This window comes from Neodiprion virginianus, chromosome 5, assembly GCF_021901495.1.
Source record: "Neodiprion virginianus isolate iyNeoVirg1 chromosome 5, iyNeoVirg1.1, whole genome shotgun sequence".
Lineage (NCBI taxonomy): Eukaryota > Metazoa > Arthropoda > Insecta > Hymenoptera > Diprionidae > Neodiprion > Neodiprion virginianus.
The window spans coordinates 3,845,397-3,859,048 of record NC_060881.1 but is presented as its reverse complement, the minus strand read 5'-3'; the positions used below and the strand labels follow the sequence as shown (position 1 = coordinate 3,859,048).

Sequence of the window (13,652 nt, the reverse complement as noted above, 5' to 3'; positions counted from 1 at the left end):
GACCAACAGGAGAAAAATGGCGAGCGAAAAAGCACCTGCTGAAAAATGTCGAAAACACAGGTTTTCGTTTTTCGGCTGTAACTTTTGATGCGTTGATCGCAGCGTATTGGGACTGCGCCCAATCGATTTCTGTCGCAAAAATACGTCGGAATAGTGCATGAAAGAATTCATCCCAGCACTTTTTAAAATCGCGAAAATTTTCGCCAAAAATGCAAAGGGGTTAGCCTTGCTTTTTTTTTGGCCGAAAAATTTTTGGTCTCAGATTTGATTCAAACGACCGTTTTCTGATCATTTGGACACCCAGGAACTCAGAAAACGCAGCGAAAAGAGCGTAGGACCAACAGGAGAAAAATGGCGAGCGAAAAAGCACCTGCTGAAAAATGTCGAAAACACAGGTTTTCGTTTTTCGGCTGTAACTTTTGATGCGTTGATCGCAGCGTATTGGGACTGCGCCCAATCGATTTCTCTCGCAAAATTACGTCGGAATAGTGCATGAAAGAATTTATTCCAGCACTTTTTAAAATCGCGAAAATTTTCGCCAAAAATGCAAAGGGGTTAGCCTTGCTTTTTTTTCGGCCGAAAAATTTTTGGTCTCAGATTTGATTCAAACGACCGTTTTCTGATCATTTGGACACCCAGGAACTCAGAAAAAGCAGCGAAAAGAGCGTAGGACCAACAGGAGAAAAATGGCGAGCGAAAAAGCACCTGCTGAAAAATGTCGAAAACACAGGTTTTCGTTTTTCGGCTGTAACTTTTGATGCGTTGATCGCAGCGTATTGGGACTGCGCCCAATCGATTTCCCTCGCAAAATTACGTCGGAATAGTGCATGAAAGAATTTACTCCAGCACTTTTTAAAATCGCGAAAATTTTTGCCAAAAATACAAAGGGGTTAGCCTTGCTTTTTTTTTGGCCGAAAAATTTTTGGTCTTAGATTTGATTCAAACGACCGTCTTCTGATCATTTGGACACCCAGGAACTCAGAAAACGCAGCGAAAAGAGCGTAGGACCAACAGGAGAAAAATGGCGAGCGAAAAAGCACCTGCTGAAAAATGTCGAAAACACAGGTTTTCGTTTTTCGGCTGTAACTTTTGATGCGTTGATCGCAGCGTATTGGGACTGCGCCCAATCGATTTCTGTCGCAAAATTACGTCGGAATAGTGCATGAAAGAATTTACTCCAGCACTTTTTAAAATCGCGAAAATTTTTGCCAAAAATGCAAAGGGATTAGCCTTGCTTTTTTTTTGGCCGAAAAATTTTTGGTCTTAGATTTGATTCAAACGACCGTTTTCTGATCATTTGGACACCCAGGAACTCAGAAAATGCAGCGAGAAGAGCGTAGGACCAACAGGAGAAAAATGGCGAGCGAAAAAGCACCTGCTGAAAAATGTCGAAAACACAGGTTTTCGTTTTTCGGCTGTAACTTTTGATGCGTTGATCGCAGCGTATTGGGACTGCGCCCAATCGACCTTCCTTTTTTTTTGACCAAAAAATCTTCCGTCTCAGAAGTGATTTGTATGACCCTTTTCCGACCAATTGGAATCCCAGGAACGCGGAAAACGCAGCGAAAAGAGCTCGGGACCAACAGGAGCGAAATTACAAAGGAAAAAGCACCTGCTGAAAAATGTGGAAAACTCAGGTTCTTGTTTTTTAGCTGTAACTTTTTATGCGTTGATTGCAGCGTATTGGGACTGCGCCGGATCGATTTTTCGCGCGAAATTACGTCGGAACAGTGCAGCAAGAATGGATTTCACGAGGAAGCTAGCTGAATCAAGATTGAACAGCCGAACAGATACCGAGAAATAACTTGGTTCTACAAAAATTTGGTATAGACTATAATTACCTGAAGCAATCAAGTACAAACGACAACGTTTACATGGAATTTTTACATGTCAAGTAATGGTGACATAGAATCTCATTCTATTATTATGTATCTACAATCTATGACTCTATTGCAAATGATAACGGATCTCTTTGATTCACAACTGTAACTTTATTCCATATAATGACATCCAATAAGAAATATGAGAAAATTTCAATGGTACTACAAAAACCATGATAAAATGTGGAATTCACTGTACACATCGTCCATTCACAGTACAAATAATTGCACAGCTTCACTCTATACCATCAGTTCTGTTTTGTTCTTGGGCTACCGCTGACACTCCCGAGTCTGAGCATTGTTTGCAGAACTGCAGCTGCTCCAAGACTAGTCACCAACAAAGTCACATAAGACACATAGTTCAAGTAAGACGTGTTTCCCACAGGGATCAGCCAAACCGTCTTCGTATGTTCCTACAAAAAAAAGGATCATTGGTAGACTCAGTAATAATTTAGTGCCAAGTTCATTAACTGGACACTCAAAATGCCTTGAAATAAAATAGGTGGCACCGAAGTTATCAACTTCACACTCATCATAATTATCTGTTCAAAAAGATTACCATTTTAAAAGGAATTTCTCTCCATTTTAGAGCCAAATCAACACAGGGTGAGCAGAGATCAATCTTAGAAACACGATAATGTTTCAACCTCTCTTTGCAGCCAAGGAGCAGCTTGGGGTGTGGAATATCGATTGCTATGTAACCTCCATACTCTTGAGAGAATTGGTAGCGTTGGTGAATCGGCAGGGATAAGACAGTCTCCCATGTTTTCGGTAAATTGCATATTGTCACGTTTTGAGGCTCGGCCATTTCGGCAAACAATTCTACATTTCTTTCACCAACTGAGCACGTGAGGGTCTGAAAAGAGGCGCGAAATGTAAATAATAAATCGTACTACGTGAAAATACATGATGTCAAGCATACACTACCTTTCCGACTCTCTGCAAATCCGCTACCTCGTCGACGTTCACATAAATTGCTGATGGCAGTAAAATGTGAAGCGCTACTGCGCAATCTTGCTGGTTCTCTAAGCCATCAACGCTCACTTTGTACTCAAAGGTTCTGGTGAAGTATAAATTCTATTTTACCCATCACCAAGTGACTGACTCGCGATCGAAAATATGGGGTGCAGATTGTAAGCAAGTTTCGTACTCATAGTTTGAAAAAGATATATTCGATGCATGTGGAACCGCAATGTTGAATGCGGCGAATAGTTGACTAAGATCAGTAGCCAGATGTATCGTATGTAATATGATTATACATATTCGGGGTGTGTTAAAAAGGTAACCTCTTCACCTGTGGAATCCTTCACCAATTATGTCAAAATCCAACGTAGCATTGATCGATGTACTGATTGCGAAGTTCTGAAGTATAAGGGCAGCGAATAAGAAACTTTTGAAATCATGATGCATGTTCTAGATTTTTCGAGCAAGCACTTTAGCAAGCAAACTTTGCTTTCAAGTTCCACACGTTCTAAATTTGTGGGGCCATGGGGGCGGCCATATTGAAAATTAGTGATACTTGCAGAGACATACTTGTAATGTACGGTAAAGTTGACTATGGGCAGGGTGAAGCAATTGGAGCATTATCAATAAGTATTTCTGGTTGCCGTGTTCGGCACATTCAGGCGTAAATTTGAATCAAGTTAGAATATCACGAAAAGACAGGTTAGTTCATCTCACCTATGATTATCACACCTTGACGGTCGAAAATCGAGGTATAATGTTGTTATTTTCTAGAAATGAATGTTGGATTCTCGTTATTTGTCAGCAACTGTCAGTAGGTGCACGAAATATACATACCGTGTGTATTTGCATTGTTGATAAGAGTATGTTTGTCATCGTACCACCGACAATTGTTTTTCCGTATTGCTCTGTCTCTCCTTGAAAAGTCGACGAAACTCCTTAAACCTCAAGATTAACATTTCGCTGATGATGTCTGAAATGTATATCCGAAATGCTTGGAGTGATGTCTAAAAATGACTAAAACTTCGTCGCTAAATACATCAGGCATCGCTGCTTATGATCAACGCTTTCACATCGCGCCACTGCTAACTTGAATGGTCACAGCAATGTCCCTGATCGAGAAAATAGGCTACTTTACAATCATATTTTGGGGATGCCGATTTGTGCGCAAGATTATTCACATGTTGTACAAAACCTTTCTGTCTCCTGGTATGCCGATTGACTTATACTCGATGGGTAGATGGGGTGTAATAACTGGATGCTCTCACGGTCTGGGCAAGGCGTACGCCGAAGCGCTTGCCAAAATGGGTATAAACGTGGTCCTTGTAAACGCAACAGGGATTGATATGCTAAGAGTCATTGCGAGTGACATTGAATCCATTTACAACGTTAGGACCAAGGTAATTGAGCTGGATTTGTCTCAAGGTCTTCAAGCCTACGAGTTGATAGAAAAAGAAACGTTTGGCATGGAAGTGGGTATCCTGATCAATAATCTTGGTAAGGGCTACCCACACCCTGAGTACTTCCTTGACTTACCACACAAGGAAAAAATCTACATGAATATAATCCAGTGCAATGTAGTCGTCGTTACAAACATGTGTCGTATTTTCCTGCCGCAAATGGTACTGCGAGGAAGAGGCGTCATAGTAAATGTTGCTGCATCAGTAGCGGTTATGCCGAGCCCAATGCTAACTGTTTTTGCAGCGTCAAAAGCCTACATTTTGAAATTCAGTAAAGACCTGAGTGCCGAATACGCGAAACATGGCATTATCATTCAATGTCTGCTACCCGGAAGCCTAACTAATACAACATCTAAATCACCGTCCAATGGATGGATCATACCAACGCCTGACAACTATGTCGCGAGTGCAATCAACACTATTGGCAAGGATGACAACACGACTGGCTTCTTCCCGCACACAGTCGTGGTCAACCTCGTTAGAATAGCTTACAAATTATCTGCTCCACTTGTTATCAAATTTACCACTTCCGCAATGGAAGGTAATCGTAGTAACGCTCTGCGAAGATACATTGAATAATATTATAGAGCATATCTTGTTACTATGATTTATTACCACTCGCTTATAAATAAATTATACAAGAATAAACTTCTCGCTCGCATAAATCATCCCATACTTGCATTTAATAAGTTATCTTTGCCAAGCTTATCTTTCTTTTCAGGTCTTTTGGCACAGCCTTTATTGCTAAATTGTACCATGGAGATGTCACGCCTTTTAGAATTTTATACTTCAGTTTTGAACCATTAATTTCTGCGCGTTGAGTTACCTCTTCTATTGTTGGACTGGTGTGACTTTTCTCCAAACTCATTTCAACAGTTCTTGTGCTTGTTAATGGTTGAGTGACGGTGTTGGTACTTGCTTTTATTCTCTCTCCCATTCCATTGATCACACAGGTTTCACCAGAATGCGTAGTTTCGTCTATCGCTGTAACTATTCCTTCATATGGCACAGTGGTCAGATCTTGATCTGGAGTTGTTACTTCGTTATGTATCGATTTCTCATCTGGTCTTCGGCTCGTAACTTTGTTATAAATTTTTGTCGCATTTGTTTTCAGTTCTCTTCCACTCCCAGGAGTTTTATTATTATACTTCAGCTTTGACCCTAGTTTTCCAGGTCTCTGGCCTGTTTCCCTACTTGAAATGATATCGTCATTTAAGTTACCACGTTTGGGATCTTTGGTAATCGTTTTTACTACCATTCCTGTAGTATGCATTTTGAGTTTCTTAGTACTTGAGGTTGTCCTTCCATACATATTTGTTTTTAGTGAATTTGTCACTTCGGTACGTGATGTTTTTTTGTGTACATGCGGACTTGTAGCTTTGACGTGAGAGCTTATTATACTTGAATCAACGGGCTTTCTTATATTTGTAGATAGTTTTCCAGTAGTATTAGCAGTCCTCATCTTCTGATTCGATATGTGTACTTCTTCATTTTGTATAATTGATTTCCCAGGTTTCTCAATAGTCACAGAGTTCAAATTAATTGTAGTTGGAATTGAAGTTGATTTCCTATTATTGTTATTTGTACTACTTATGCTCAGACTTGCTTTTGTAGAACCGAAGTTGGTCTGATTTGTTCCTTGCATATCGACATTTAATTCACCCAACGATGACTTATCATTGCTTTTTATCTTCTGTGCTCTGAGACTAGTAACGTCAATGGAAGAACTCGACACAAGTTTCTCTCTATTCCAACTTGTTTCATGCGGTTTTACTGTGTATCCAGTTGAAGCTTCAGTCACAGAGCGGAGATCATCAACAGATGTGGGTTTTGTTGGACATGAACATGAATTCCATTCTTTTGCTACCTTCATTTTCTTTCCAAGTACAACTGCTGCAGGCAGTGTGCTTGTTTTTTGAACACCAGACAAATTCAGCAAGAGCTTTTCTCCAACTGTGCCATCATACATATTCTCTGTCTGTATATGACAAGTTATGTTTAACATACTTCTTACCGAAAATTGTACAGGTGTATAAATCACCCTTACCACCAATTCCGGTGTTCCTAGTCCTCCTTGAATAACATGCATAGATATTTTAGCATTCCTCGGGGTTTGGTTGACGCATTGGAAAAATGTTATTCTGCCATTGTTGACATGTCGTGGTGTTTCTTCCGTCACAGAAATCTTCAGATTTACATACTGGTCATTGAAATGATCTTGTTCAATTACTTTTGTCCTATCAAATTTGTAGTAATTCTCCACGGTGTGATACTTTCTCTCGACTCTTTCTTCTGGCAATAGAATATCGTATCTCATTAAAATTGCAGCGCATGGCTCAAGCGCGATGAGAACGAATACCAGCACTCCAAGTGTGCCTAGAAATTGATGTTAATATTCAGGGAAATGTGACATACCTGGATGAAGAATAGACTCTTTTATTCTCTTACCAAACATGATCATATTCGTTCTCTGACTATGCCAATTGCTACCAAACTGCACAAGTTTACTCAATAATGTTTACGTGGCATTTTATTAATGTTAGCTATGACTTGAGTACCTGTCGTAAACCATATCTAATAAATCGGTCAATCAATTATAGTTACAGCGACAATCAAGCAAAAAAATTTTAACATAACGGAGTAAGCATTTTATGTGAATATTGATTTCACTGCATACTAACATACTTTTAATTCACTCCACTCATATGAAGTGCAGGTATAGCATGCATAAATATTTTTCATTTTTTTCAAGGCAGAGTTCACGGACTTGAATTCATTGTAAGTTCATCGCTACTTCGCGTACTACATATATAAATTATTTTGATGATGAGCAATCCATCTGCTGCCACTTCAGAAAGTTCCCGGTACTATGAGAATACTTTTAGAGAGGACTATGAATTGGAAAAGAATCTCATAGTTGACCAAGATAAGGATACGGTGAGGAGTCATGCCGGGATTACTTTATGACATAAATGGCATTGATACTTCACTTTGATATTACAAATGCTTGTTTTCTGAATTCTTACGGACTATCATTTTAATGAAGTGTAAATTTTGTACAGATTTGTGATGACTTCAAAGAAACATTATCAGCCAGTGTTAAAAGCTTGATGAGAGAACTGGAAAGAAATAAGAACTACTTCGAAAACTCTACTGACTTTTCAATTTACACAGGAACTACGGGAATCGCAAACTTGTATTACCATTACGGCACAAATTTTAACGACCCATCTTACATTAGCGTAAGTTAAAATTACCTTACTCAAATTGACCTTGATCAAACTTAGAATTAAAAGTAGAGAAGTGACTGACAATATTCCATATCATTCCACGTATTTTTCCAGAGAGCTAACGAAACGATTGAACGAAGCCTAAGCAGATTGAAAACTTCCAAGAGATTGATTACATTTCTGTGTGGAAGTGCAGGTCCCTTAGCTTTAGGGGCAGTTATTAACCACTTGCATTTTGCCAAAGATAAATCGCGCTCAATGATCGCAGAGTCAGTAATGCTTAATCTTTAGTCACTTAGTTGTTCTTATGAACCAGCTGTCGAAGTAACAAAAATCTGAAGACTACATTTATTAAATCGCTGTTCACAGCTTAGCGGAATTATCAAAGCACGTTATTGGCAAAAATAGTGATTGCCCTGATGAACTGCTTTATGGACGCGCTGGCTATCTTTACGCACTACTGTTTGTTAATAACCGTATAACTCCCCCACCATTTGAGGCAAGCCTCATCAAACAGGTGCGTTTTGAACAGGTTTACTAATGAGAAACTAGATTCCATTTGTTTGTATACCAATTAATTATTTATGATTTTTTTCAGGTGATTGAATGTATTTTAAATTCTGGCCAAGTCACTGCCAAGGCGGTGCGCTCTGAATTTCCATTGCTCTACTCTTGGCACGATAAACTTTATCTGGGAGGCGCGCATGGCTTAGCTGGAATATTATTTTTATTACTTCAGGTGTGTTTTTGAGTTTCAAATTATTGAAAGTATGCTTATTGGAAGTATGCGATTTGATTAGTAAATCTAAAAAACTCATCTTATAAATTACGCAGGCAGTTCCATATCTGACAGAGTATCAGCTCAAGGAACAAATAGAACCAGCTATACACTACCTCATGAAGATGAGATTTGTTTCTGGCAATTTTCCGTCTTCTGTTGGCAATCAGTCAGATAAATTGGTTCAGTGGTGCCATGGAGCCCCTTCGATGACTATGCTTTTTCATCAAGCCTATAAGGTATATCATTCTCGTAATTTTGTCTGTTGAAAATGTGCACACCATGTTTCAAGCCACAAATTTCTAACTACTAACTAATCAAACGTTACAGGTATTTGGTAAGCCGGAATATCTTCAAGTTGCTTTAGGATGCGGAGACGTAGTATGGTCTAGAGGACTTTTGAAGAAAGGGTATGGAATATGTCACGGTGTTGCGGGAAATGCTTATACGTTCTTGTATCTCTACCAGGCAACCAAAGTGAGACTAATATATTTGCGTACCGTAACAGTGAGTGAAAAAAAAAGTTATTTTCTTATGTGATTCAATTTTATAGGAGATCAAACACCTGTACAGAGCTTGTAAGTTCGCAGAATGGTGCATGAATTATGGTAAACATCAAAACAGGACACCGGATCGACCATTTTCATTATTTGAAGGTAGATGCAAAATATTTTTCAATATTAAAATAATCTAAACCCTCTATTTGCACTATACTATACTAAAAATTGCATTCGTTACGAATATTTTAGGACTGGCTGGTACGATTTATTTCCTCATTGATGTTCAGCAGCCGTTGTTCGCTAACTTCCCTGCCTATGCCGTATGACTGAGTAAAAAACTGTTCCTCAATGAAGTTGGGTTATTGCAGACGATATTTATTTTTCATTATTTCATTTGTAAAATTCAATAGATTTATATTTGTAGTTGATTTTCTTCAAACTGTTTATATGTTTCATGTAAAACTGCGTATCATTCCTCTCATGTATCACAAAAATTGGAATAAATCAGTCATATTAAAGATAATTGCTCCAATATTTTCCACATTAAATGAATCTTGACTGTGTTTGAGGAATGAAGATGAGTATTAATCTCTACTGATAAGAGAAACCTTTGCATTCAAGATAACTCCCAAGCGACGTTACCGATGTACGATCAAGAGTGAACGCTGTTCTTATAGCCTAAATGAGTGTAAAACTAACGTGCTGAAAATGTCTATCCGTAAAAGTTTTTGTAAAATAGCTTACCTGAGTTCTAGAGTAGTTCTTCCCGAGGAAGACGGCGGTGTTCAACCGGCAATAATTGTTGTAAGCAATGGAAAAATTGAAGAAATCATTCGATCTGTCGACGAGGAGGCAATAAAGACTGTCACAAATGTAAGGCAGTTAAACACTTTTCAATGCGGTACAGAGATAATATTGTCAATCGGACAAAACAGTTTCTAATCATTTTTGGCTAAAAAATTTTACCCTCTTAATCTACCAAACTAATTCACAATTTCACAGGAAAATATATATTTAGAAAGATTTGACTCACTGGTAATCATGCCTGGTATAGTTGATTCCCATGTCCATATAAATGAACCAGGTCGCACTGATTGGGAAGGTTTTGATACCGCAACACGGGCTGCAGCTGCTGGTGGAATTACTACAATTGTTGATATGCCTTTGTAAGGGTTTGCTAAGTTTTTATAGCGTACAAATGCGTGTTTATCAATTGAGAATCTTATCAGACGTCTACTAGATACTAAATCCATACTTTTAATTACAGAAATTCTATACCACCGACAACGACACTAGAAAACTTGGATATAAAATCGAAAGAAGCGTTAGGAAGAGTATTTGTAGATGTTGGATTCTGGGGTGGTGTAATACCCGGGAATCAGGTAAACCTTGCGATAAAGAAACAGTTTGATTATCTGAATTTCATTCAAATAATTCGGTAAAAACCAGAAAGAGCTTCGGGGATTGATACAAGCAGGGGTAGTTGGATTCAAATGTTTTCTATGTCCAAGTGGGGTTGATGAATTTCCGCACGTCAATATTCGGGACATTGAACTGGCCTTAGTAGAATTGCAATCCACAAATTCTGTGCTTGCGGTATGCGCTTCGAAATATATAACTTTGAAACCAGGTACTTGAAACAATATGAAGCTGATTAATAATGTTCTCATGAAATATGTTCAGTTTCATGCGGAGTGCGAGCTTGCTGGCTCTCTGGTGACTGAAACGAGTGATTCTCATTTCTATGAAACGTTTTTAAAATCAAGACCGCCCGCAAGAGAAGTTGAAGCTATAAAAATGATTTCTTCGCTATGCAAAAAATATGGGTAGACTGAAAACCACGATAAGTGACGAAATGAATAAATTTATATTTTTCGATTGTCATGGAACCTTCAGAAAGATAATTATTCTTCAATTATCAGTAAATACAAGGTATAATTTTCAGTGTAAGATGTCACATAGTGCATCTATCGGCAAGTGATGCTCTAGATGTAATACAATCAGCAAAAGCGGAAGGATCTCATCTCACGGTTGAAACTTGTCATCATTATCTAAACTTCTGTGCTGAAGAAGTACCGAAAAATGCAACAGAATTTAAATGCTGTCCACCGATCCGAGAAAAGACTAACCAAGTAAGCTATCATTTTTTATATGATCTAATTATAAATTTTTAAATGTCTTTCGACCATCCTTTCAGAATAAGTTGTGGAGAGCAATCGAAAATGGCCTAATAGACATGGTAGTATCTGACCATTCTCCATCGACAGCAGAACTTAAAATATGCGGTGATTTCATGACGGCATGGGGTGGCATTTCGTCTCTACAATTTGGTACGCAGCTAGCAGTAAAAATACTCAATTTCTTTGAGATCTTAATTTTCCTTCGCTCTTCCCCCCCCGTAAGCAGTAAACTAACGATCGGTGTCAATTTTCTTGAACAAAGGTCTGCCGATTATGTGGACTGTGGCAAGGAAGAGAAATTTAAGTTTGGAAAACGTTTCACGTTTGCTGAGTCAAGCACCAGCTAAGCTGTGTGGATTGGATAGTCGAAAAGGTAAATTACGCAAGGGAATGGACGCGGATCTACTCATCTGGAATCCTGAGGCAACTATTGAGGTGAAATTGATTTAAAAGTTTCTAGCACCATTCAGTGAATTTTTCTTCGCCCACTTTGTATACACATAATATACTTATCGTTGTAATTTATCAGGATATATAATTTACAGATTCAAGAGTCAATGATCTTACATAAAAATAAGGTAAATTCTTTGAGATTCAACCGACTATTATCATTTCTGCTTATGCTTCTCTCTTGACAAAATAACATAATTGAATATACACTAACTATTATTTCCAGTTAACACCTTACATGGGAAAGAAATTATTTGGAAAAGTAGTAGCAACTATAATCCGTGGTAACACAGTTTACAGAGATGGATTAGTACAAGATAAACCCATCGGTGATCTGCTACTGCGGAAGGTGAACCGACGCGAATAAATTACCTAAGTACGTTTAAAATAACTTCACTGGTTACTGAATATAACAAGTTTAAACTACATGCTATCTAATCAAAACTGTGATTAGATTGAAATTATAATATCGTAAAGGATGTAAGGATATAAAAAATAATTAATAAAGGAGTTTGTTAACTATTGTATAAAATTGTTTATTATCTTCGCTATGCGGTTTTCAATCAGATAACGATGTATAAATTACCACATTAATGAATCACAATCGCTAGCGTATATTTTATTAAGAGAGTAATGATCATTTGCTACATCAGATCATTACATTTACGATCGAATTCGGGATTCGCGTTATTACCATGCTTTGTAATAAGCGTACTTATATCAAAATGTCTACGATTTTACGTAACGTTTCGGTACCAATAAATGCGATAAGAAAATGAATATGCTCGTTTGACTCGTTGTATTACGTCATCGCTTCTCCACTCTCCTTTTAAGCGAAATTAAATAAATTCCTAGCAAATATGATCACAGCACGCGAATTGAATAATACGTTTACGTATGGAATTTTATTCTTATAAAGTAAAGTTTAAAAATGATATTCAAAAATTGAACAATATTTGTTAGCGATATATTTTTATATATAATTTTCCGTATTTTTTTTCGAATATGCAGCGATTTATTCATAACATAGTAATGTAGGTTTACTTATCAACGAATTGTTTTTTTCTATTCATTGGTTTGGACTTGTGTTACGAGAAAATAATAAAACGCTCGATCGCGCATATTTCGTTACACCTTTGAATGTGAACAACGACCAGGCATATCCGCATGAGACGGCATGAGTCACTTTCCGATGACGTCATTGCGTCCTACAGACCACTTGCAGAGTTACGTTTGTGGCATTCGAGACCCATTTTAATAGTGTGTACAGTAGTTATTTAAAACATATTTAGCAGTAATATAATTATTTTATACAAAAACAATTTTTCGATTAATTGAAATTTTCGCAACCCGACTGCATTAATTACGGCAACGCGGCCAATCAACGGATCTGAATAATATTGTAAACAAAGACAAATGTGTTTAAAAATATACACAAGTATATAAGATATAATATTGATCAGAACCGCTTGAAATATTTATTTATTTTGTTCATTATAAAAACAATCAACAGTAAATTCCTCAATTATTATAATTACAATTGAACTCATAGTGTGGAACACTCGCAAGCGAGATTGTGCGGAGTGGCTGCCCGCGCATTTATTTATAATGGATATTCGAGTGGAAATTTCCACCAATTTGTTATCGCAGGAAAATGATTTGGGATATTTATAAGAAAGGCATTATCATCGTAGCGAGGAAACAAGCAAAATATGTATATTGTACACACGGACAGGACTCACACGTGAATGCGCGCGTGCGTGCGTACACGTGTCCGTAAAATGCGTGAGCCTCGCGAGCTGTGATCACGGTCATATGAAAGTAATACAAGTGTAGAATGACGTCATTGGATGACGTCAGCGCAACCCTACCACGATTTGTAAGTTATATGCGAGGACGAGGGCGAGGGTGACGAGGGTCACTGCGCGTAGACAAACACGTATACTTACCCATGTGCTAAGAATCGCGTTTAAAGACCATACAATTAACAAGAAATCATAGCAATTACTGAAAACGCTTTGATCGGTGGTTAGCACCGAGACTGATTAATGTCTGTAAATTTTACGAGCGCTCATCCGCGTTCTTTAGTAAACTGACCTATGAAAGTACTTTGCGATTTCTTTGATATTTCGGTAGACGCCGTCCATATTTATGACATAATAATTGACTCATTGGATGTATATTTCTCGGTTGCGAATTCTCATCGAGTAT

At 37.9% G+C, this 13,652-nt stretch overlaps 5 protein-coding genes across 7 annotated transcripts; 3 read left to right on the top strand and 2 right to left on the bottom strand.

The window, feature by feature from the left end:
• Positions 1-1,971: 1,971 nt before the first annotated feature.
• On the bottom strand, positions 1,972-3,316 carry LOC124305209 (phosphatidylinositol-glycan biosynthesis class X protein). Its single transcript, XM_046764363.1, has 4 exons — positions 3,175-3,316; positions 2,808-2,940; positions 2,440-2,736; positions 1,972-2,293 (listed from the first exon to the last, which is right to left on the bottom strand). Exons 1-4 carry the CDS (start codon positions 3,288-3,290, stop codon positions 2,129-2,131), a joined length of 711 nt encoding a protein of 236 aa, XP_046620319.1. The 5' UTR covers positions 3,291-3,316; the 3' UTR covers positions 1,972-2,128.
• Positions 3,317-3,949: 633 nt separating this feature from the next.
• Positions 3,950-4,882, top strand: LOC124304753 (very-long-chain 3-oxoacyl-CoA reductase-like). Its single transcript, XM_046763368.1, has one exon. The coding sequence runs from the start codon at positions 3,950-3,952 to the stop codon at positions 4,880-4,882; it is 933 nt and encodes a 310-aa protein (XP_046619324.1).
• A 14-nt stretch (positions 4,883-4,896) lies between these two features.
• LOC124305196 (uncharacterized) lies at positions 4,897-9,578 on the bottom strand. 2 transcript variants are annotated; one of them, XM_046764326.1, is made up of 3 exons: positions 9,556-9,578; positions 8,428-8,543; positions 4,897-6,679 (listed from the first exon to the last, which is right to left on the bottom strand). In XM_046764326.1, exon 3 carries the CDS (start codon positions 6,618-6,620, stop codon positions 4,986-4,988), a length of 1,635 nt encoding a protein of 544 aa, XP_046620282.1. In that variant the 5' UTR covers positions 6,621-6,679; positions 8,428-8,543; positions 9,556-9,578; the 3' UTR covers positions 4,897-4,985. The 2 variants fall into 2 exon arrangements, with proteins under 2 accessions (XP_046620282.1, XP_046620281.1); XM_046764325.1 differs by lacking the exons at positions 8,428-8,543; positions 9,556-9,578 and adding an exon at positions 6,719-7,057.
• Positions 7,100-9,141, top strand: LOC124305203 (lanC-like protein 2). 2 transcript variants are annotated; one of them, XM_046764338.1, is made up of 9 exons: positions 7,100-7,240; positions 7,366-7,545; positions 7,648-7,802; positions 7,903-8,050; positions 8,132-8,272; positions 8,368-8,550; positions 8,642-8,788; positions 8,865-8,967; positions 9,061-9,141. In XM_046764338.1, exons 1-9 carry the CDS (start codon positions 7,127-7,129, stop codon positions 9,135-9,137), a joined length of 1,248 nt encoding a protein of 415 aa, XP_046620294.1. In that variant the 5' UTR covers positions 7,100-7,126; the 3' UTR covers positions 9,138-9,141. The 2 variants fall into 2 exon arrangements, with proteins under 2 accessions (XP_046620294.1, XP_046620295.1); XM_046764339.1 differs by lacking the exon at positions 9,061-9,141 and having other exon boundaries at positions 8,849-8,968.
• On the top strand, positions 9,363-11,968 carry LOC124305201 (allantoinase). The gene is made up of 10 exons (XM_046764335.1): positions 9,363-9,684; positions 9,814-9,977; positions 10,079-10,193; positions 10,261-10,407; positions 10,495-10,637; positions 10,757-10,943; positions 11,009-11,141; positions 11,254-11,426; positions 11,537-11,569; positions 11,668-11,968. The coding sequence occupies exons 1-10, from the start codon at positions 9,520-9,522 to the stop codon at positions 11,806-11,808; spliced, it is 1,401 nt and encodes a 466-aa protein (XP_046620291.1). The 5' UTR covers positions 9,363-9,519; the 3' UTR covers positions 11,809-11,968.
• Positions 11,969-13,652: the final 1,684 nt, after the last annotated feature.

Excerpts from the sequence above, each read along its gene's own strand:
- LOC124305209 (XM_046764363.1), bottom strand. The coding sequence starts at position 3,290 with ATGCATCATGATTTCAAAAGTTTCTTATTCGCTGCCCTTATACTTCAG. Across the intron at positions 2,941-3,174 it reads ATTGGTGAAGGATTCCACAG|AACCTTTGAGTACAAAGTGA; the intron begins GTGAAGAGGTTA and ends ATACTTCACCAG. Across the intron at positions 2,737-2,807 it reads ATTTGCAGAGAGTCGGAAAG|ACCCTCACGTGCTCAGTTGG; the intron begins GTAGTGTATGCT and ends GCCTCTTTTCAG.
- LOC124304753 (XM_046763368.1), top strand. The coding sequence starts at position 3,950 with ATGTCCCTGATCGAGAAAATAGGCTACTTTACAATCATATTTTGGGGA.
- LOC124305196 (XM_046764325.1), bottom strand. The coding sequence starts at position 6,764 with ATGATCATGTTTGGTAAGAGAATAAAAGAGTCTATTCTTCATCCAG. Across the intron at positions 6,680-6,718 it reads AGAGTCTATTCTTCATCCAG|GCACACTTGGAGTGCTGGTA; the intron begins GTATGTCACATT and ends ATCAATTTCTAG.
- LOC124305203 (XM_046764338.1), top strand. The coding sequence starts at position 7,127 with ATGATGAGCAATCCATCTGCTGCCACTTCAGAAAGTTCCCGGTACTAT. Across the intron at positions 7,241-7,365 it reads TTGACCAAGATAAGGATACG|ATTTGTGATGACTTCAAAGA; the intron begins GTGAGGAGTCAT and ends AATTTTGTACAG. Across the intron at positions 8,968-9,060 it reads ACCATTTTCATTATTTGAAG|GACTGGCTGGTACGATTTAT; the intron begins GTAGATGCAAAA and ends CGAATATTTTAG.
- LOC124305201 (XM_046764335.1), top strand. The coding sequence starts at position 9,520 with ATGTCTATCCGTAAAAGTTTTTGTAAAATAGCTTACCTGAGTTCTAGA. Across the intron at positions 9,978-10,078 it reads ACAATTGTTGATATGCCTTT|AAATTCTATACCACCGACAA; the intron begins GTAAGGGTTTGC and ends TTTTAATTACAG. Across the intron at positions 11,570-11,667 it reads TGATCTTACATAAAAATAAG|TTAACACCTTACATGGGAAA; the intron begins GTAAATTCTTTG and ends TATTATTTCCAG.